At 59.1% G+C, this 6,235-nt stretch overlaps 1 protein-coding gene across 1 annotated transcript in view; it reads right to left on the bottom strand.

Moving 5' to 3' along the window:
* Positions 1 to 1,216: 1,216 nt before the first annotated feature.
* The window catches only part of LOC108298821 (protein monoglycylase TTLL8-like), a 19,909-nt gene continuing 14,890 nt past the window's right edge, over positions 1,217 to 6,235 (bottom strand). The window contains 6 exon segments of the mRNA XM_017521379.1: positions 1,217 to 1,497; positions 1,500 to 1,656; positions 2,443 to 2,702; positions 2,705 to 2,865; positions 4,550 to 4,793; positions 5,696 to 5,767. Coding sequence (XP_017376868.1) covers positions 1,217 to 1,497; positions 1,500 to 1,656; positions 2,443 to 2,702; positions 2,705 to 2,865; positions 4,550 to 4,793; positions 5,696 to 5,767 — 1,175 coding nt within the window.

Consider the following 6,235-nt stretch of genomic DNA (forward strand, 5'->3'; position numbering starts at 1 on the left):
CTCGAGGTGAGTCCTGCCTAGAAGGACCCAACCAGCCGGGGGATTTGAAGAAGAGCAGCTCCCACCCCGACTCCTCCTGCGCTGCTGTGCCTGGGCTCAGGTTCAGATGCCTGGTGCTGACCTGGGCCAGACCAAGTGGGTGGTAGGCACAGGGCAGTGCCTGCAGATGAGGGCCAGCAGCTGGGGCAGCCCCCCAGAGTCCCAGGGCAGGTCAGTGGCTGTACAGGTCAGTAAGGAGGTGGGAGTGTTGAGGCTGAGGGTGTTTCTGTCCCCATAAGAGGCTGCAGCTGGTGCAGGCCATCTGGGCACACTGGCACCTTAGAGCTGCAGGAGGGACTTAGCCTCCTGTGGGACAGGCGGCATCTCGTGAGTGGAGTCCCAGCCCCTGAACCTCAGTGGGAATCAGGAGGTGGCAACACCTGCGTGCTGTCCTGGAGACCCCTTGTAAAGACCCCATCATGCCCTTGTAAAGGGCCTGCTGCACCCTCATAGAGACCCCGCCGTGCCCTCACAGAGACCCTGCCGCGCCCTCCTAGAGACCCCACCACGGCCTCCTAAAGACCCCATCATGCCCTCATAAAAACCCTTGAGCGGGAGGAACAGGTGAAGCTGCCTGCTGGCCAGCCTCATCCCAGCCCCACATCCTTCTCAGCTACTCTGAGGCCAAGAGCAGCCAGTGGCAGCCCCTTGATTCTGAAGGTTTAGCCAGGGCTCAGAAGAGCCCGATAGGAGCCAGGCGTGGTGGCTCCACCTGTAACCTCAGCCCCTCAGAGCCTTCGGAAAACCAGACGCAAAAGCTCAGTGGTCAGTTTCGCCACCTTGCTCAGCCAGGGAGTTTATGCTGTTCATGGCGCGGTTCAAGGCCTGAACACAAATCCTCCCGACCTGCACCACACCCCAGAGATATTGAGAAAGGCATCACCCTCCAGGTTCTACAAAGTAGACCCCACTATCCACCTGGCCAGCACTCCCACTCCACCACCCAGACACCCATGCGGGGCTGGAACAGGTGCCACATGCCTCAAACCCCCTCCCAAGCTCACACCCGCACCTCCGTCAGGGGACACCCGGGCCCCAGCATCGAAGCCTGCTTTGCACCCTATCCTGGAGGGCGCAGTGGCTGATGGTGAGGGAGGGTTGGGGATGGAGCAGGTGGCCCCCACACCCCTGCGTTACCTAGGGCTCCGGGTGGCAGATGCAGGGTGCCCTCCTGTCTTCAGGCCCTGCAGCACAGGCGCCAGGGGTACACATTAAACAGGTTTGGATCTGAGTATCTGGTAGGCTGGGCTTCGGGGTCACAGGTGTTCAGGGCCTGACTGTCCTCATGGCGGCAAAGGCAAGCAGGGAGCTCCGCCTTCCTGGCAGCCTTGGTGCGGGTGGGCTGTGTGGCTCTGCTGCTCTTGGCTGGCCTTTTTAGGGGTGCCGGCAAGGCCAGAGGGAGCCCCTTCTCATCCCTCAGTCCCAGGTCTCGCTGGAGAGCTGGTTGTATGGGTCCAGCATGGCGAGGGGGCACTGTGCCTTCAGCAGCTGTGCGTCCCACAGCGAGGCTGAGGCCTTGAGGTTGCAGACGGGCAGCACCTGCCTTCTTACCCTCCTCATACCAATGCTCGCCACACAGAGGTCAGACCTGCTGAATAGGGGCAGCTTGACCACAGGCTGAGGGGAAGGCACAGGCTGGGGGTGCTGGGATGTGGCCAGGATGGTGGAGTCTATGCAGGAGGGGTTGGTCAGGACACAGACCCCTGCCCGACTCAGGAGTGTACACCTGGGGTCCCATGCAGACCCTCAGGAGGCTCCCAGGCTCTGTAGAGCCTGCGGGGAGCCCAGACTTCCTGAGGCTGGAGGGGCAATCTAGAGGACCCCACACCCAAGGACTGGACTGCCCTTTTCTCCAGTTTAGCCACAAAGAGGCCTCAAGAGAGAGGCATTGGCCACACTTCCCAATGGCTCCAGCACATCTCCAGGCACAGGCCTCACCCCCCAGGAAGGTACCAAGGGGAGAAGGAGGCCCCCAAAATATCCTCGGAGTGGAAGACACTGCAGGCCAAAGGGAAGGAGCAGCACACTGGGCCTGGAGGCTGCCAGCATAGAGCCCCCATCTCCAACATCAGTCAGGGCTGGGTGGGGCTGGGAACGAGGGAGGAAAGCTGGACAGAGCCCTGAGCTGAGCGAGCAGGGCTGCCCCACACACCCAGATGCCTGTAGCAGCCCCTTCCTCAGTGCCAATGAGGCATCAAGTCCCACGGGAGGGCAGGGCAGGCCTGGATCACGGAGCGGGAGTCATGGAGTGGGATCAGCATCCTCCATGGACCCTCTGGGGCTGGCGGCCTGTGGCTCCACCCTCGCTGAGTAATCAGGAGGCAAAGCGTACACACAGGGGCCTGCCACCAAACCCCCCAGAGGATGGCACCCACCACCCGGGCAGGGGCGGGCAAGGCTCACCTGCCTCCACAGGAGATTGGAGTTGCCGATGTCACAGCTGCGGTCCACGGCCACCTTGATGGCATCCTCTTGCACCTTTGCACACAGCTGGGCCGTGACAGGCGTGGACGGGTGCATGGTGGGGCTGGAGTTGATCTCGATCAGCCAGGGCCTGAAGTCCCTCCCGAGCACGAAGTCGGCCCCGTAGAGCTCAAAGCTGTTCTTGCGAGGCTCCACGTGATCCTGCGCCACCATCATGATGTGGGTGATGGGCACCTTTTGGACGGGTAGATGACACTGCCCCACGTGGCACCGCGGCCCTGGCGCTGCAGGTACTCTTGGAACCTGGCACTGGTCCACATGTTGTGTGCTGGCAGCAGAGGGCTGCAGCCCACGTCATTCTTCAGGTGCTTCTGGATGGCGTTGTTGCACAAGTGGATGGCGCTGCGTGGGGTGGGGGCAGGGGTCGAGGGGCAGGTGCTCAGTCTCCAGCCCAGGAAGGCGCCCAAGGTGGGTCCTCCCAACCGTGCTGCGCCCACTCAGCTGGCTCTAGAGAATCTCGTCCCCAAGGACTCCCACGCCCTGCCAGAGGAACCCAGGCTGGCTCGGGGGACTCTCCTGGCTACCCAGCTGACACAGCCCAGGACAGCCAACCCTCAGTCCAGTGGGCAGATGCCATGGAATGCACTTGGGGGTAGGGCAGAAGCCTACCAGCCCAGGGTCCCCAACTAGGTGCTGCTGGCAAGTAAGAGCCTCCCTGAGCCTCAGTTTCCCCATCTGCATGTGGCCAGAGGGATGCTGGTGACACAGGGTGAGAAACAGTCACCTACCTAAAATTGTCAGTAATTTAGCTATACTCTTGCCCTATTTCTAAACAGGATTTAAAACTACTAACATAGTTTAGGAGATTGCACTATGCTGTATGTATGTCAAAAGCATTTTCACTTCCATTGTAGGTGTGTTGGGCCAGGAATTTTCCACCTTGTTGGTTGGCGGGGGGAGATGAGACCGCCCATGACTGTATGTAGGTTATATTTCCACTGAATGAAAAGAAAGAAGAGGCAGGCACGTAGAAGAGTGTTTTAGCAAAAATAGCTCCTCAGGGTTCAGACCTGCAGGGCTAACATTTAACCCCTTTATTTAATTTTTGTCAGTATGCATCTGACCCGATGTCAGGGACTCTCCCATCACTGGGATGCATGTTTATGTCCCAGATGGAAAAGTGGCTCAGAGAGGCCCTGAGATTGGCCAGGCACACGGCACACAGCACACGGCTGTCGGCTGGAGGCCTAGGGACAGGGGCTGGAAGGGGCCCTGGCTTCCCACTGCGCAGGAGCTGCTTTTGCGCTGGTGAGTTCCTGGACCCCCTCCAGGCACACTTGACCAGAGGCAGCGGGCGGGTGAGAGTCAAGGCCCCAGGCCAGCTCCTCCCAGGCCCTCTTCTGGGTGTGACTTCCAGCGCAACATCCAGCATGACCGCAGCCCCCAGCCTGGGCCAGAGTTGAACACCCGCAAGGTCTCTGTTAAGTGACTCTCGGGCCTCCCTGGATTGTCACTCCCTTGTAAAGCAGCCCCAACTCCTGCCCAGCCATCAGGTCCCCCAGCCCCTCACACCAAGCGAGGGTCACACAACAGTCAGAAGGAAGCCTGGCGCAAAGGCTGGCAGACGTCGCCGTGTGGACAGCACGCTCCTGAGGACATCATCAGCTCTTGCCATCCTGTCCATGAGGGACTGGGTGAGGCAGGGCTCTCTCCACCCTGGGCTCACGGATGTCTGAGCCTCCGCCAGGCACCCCACACATCACTTGCCCTGCACTGGGGTCCAGGTGCTGTCCACACCATTCTGATACCCGCAGGCACAGGCAAAATGGTGCCTTTTAAGATTTTCCAGAGAAGATGCACAGAGCGTGGGGCGTAGGGCACTGGCTTTGAAGGCTGGTGGGCCTAAGCCTGTCCCAGGAGGAGGTCATCAGCCTCCGAAGCCTCAGTTTCCCCACCTGTGCCTCTTGTGGTGGCAGGTGGCAGTGAGGGGGCCCTGCTGGGACCGCTTCTCACTGCGGCTGCTCCACGGGTGAGGACAGCAGCCCATTTCTTGGCCTGAGGTGTCCAGCTCGCCCTCTGCACTGACCTGTCCAGCTTGTCCAGTGAGAAGCGCTGTGTTGAGAACTGCAGGTAACTCTGCTTGTAGAAGCAGATGGTCAGGGCGCTCCAGTCTGTGACGAGGAACCACTGCCTGATGTCAAACTTGGTGTTGTAGATGAGCATTGGTGTCTCGATGTACTTCTGGACCACCCACTTGTTGTCCCTGGAAGGAGGGTGCTCTGTAGCCACCAGCTTGAGGATCTCTTCCACACGGTACATGCACACTATGTCTGCAAGAGGCCACCAGTCAGCCCAGCCTGCACGGCCACTGTGCAGCTCCTGAGCCCAGGGGCAGGGCCACAGCCTGGCCTCAAGACCTGCACTAGCTTTGTTCCAGGGCCAGCAGGCAGCACGGCCGGGGGGTGGGGAAGGCCTAGCACTCACGGATGAGGTGGAAGCCAGTGCCAGTCTTCTCCAAACTCTCCCCCAACAGAACCAGCCCCCAGGACTCCGAGGGGACACAGATCAGTGAAGGGGCAGGGACAGAGTCATTTTTAAAAGGGAGCCAGCAGGATGGGTGTGGTGGCACACACCTGTAATCCCAGCACTCTGGAAGCCCAAGGTGGGTGGATCATTTGAGGTTGGGAGTTTGAGATCAGCCTGGCCAACGGGTAAAATCCCTCTCTACTAAAAATACAAAAATTATTCTCCTGCCTCAGCCTCCCAAGTAGCTGGGATTACAGTGTGTGTCACCTGATTTTGCCAAAACTTGCCCAAAATTTGCTGGATATGGTGGTGCACGCCTGCATTCCCAGCTACTCAGGAGGCTGAGGCAGGAGAATTGCTTATACCCAGGAGGCAGAGGTTGCCGTGAGCTAAGATTACACCACTGCAGTCCAGCCTGGGACTCCATCTCGATAAGTAAATAGATAAAAGGGAGTCAGTACACCCTAGGCCACACTCTGGGGTTTGGTGTAAACAGGGAGCAGGGCATTCTAAGGACCTGAGAGCAGCCACCAGGCTGGGTGGTGGGGTCTGCTAAGGGCTGTGAGGGTCAGCACTCGGGGTCTTGTGAGGGTAACACTAGGAAGGGCAGGGTGGGGGGCCGCTGGTCCTCTTGTGCAGGTGGGTTTTCCAATTTCCCACCCTCACCCCCAAGTTAAGGCCACACAACTGTGGAGACCAGCAGTACCTGTGCAGATGGCTGCAGCACTACCTGCCAGCTGCTCTTTCTCTGCTGCAATAGCCTGAAGCCTCAAATTAACTGGGGTCACAAGACGGAGGCCTGGATGGGAGAAGCATCCCTGCCATGCTCCCACACCAGGTCACGATGGACAACAGGCATGCATGAAAGAGGAGCTGCTTTTTACAAGAGCCCCGGATATATCTGTTACTGCTCATTACATGGCACCATCGAGTCTATTCTGACTGATACGGTGTGCAGGGGAGCTCTATCTGCAGAGGCACAAAGCAGAACAAGATGGAGGCAAGATTTTCCTGCAAAAATACCAGACTTTCTTCTTCAGTTTTGAGAAGCTGAAACCTCGCCATCCTCAGATGAAGCTTGGGACACAGCCACAAACCAGTGACATCACTCTGGGCCAGCACATGAGGGCCCAACGGGACCAGGAGGGGGCACAGCTAGTGACGGGGCAGCACGAGGTGCATTTGGTTTGGAGCAGGTGGGTTTGGAGTGTCCACCAAGTGTCCCTGGGGATGCAGATGTCTACAG

This window comes from Cebus imitator, unplaced genomic scaffold (assembly GCF_001604975.1).
Source record: "Cebus imitator isolate Cc_AM_T3 unplaced genomic scaffold, Cebus_imitator-1.0 Scaffold1109, whole genome shotgun sequence".
Lineage (NCBI taxonomy): Eukaryota > Metazoa > Chordata > Mammalia > Primates > Cebidae > Cebus > Cebus imitator.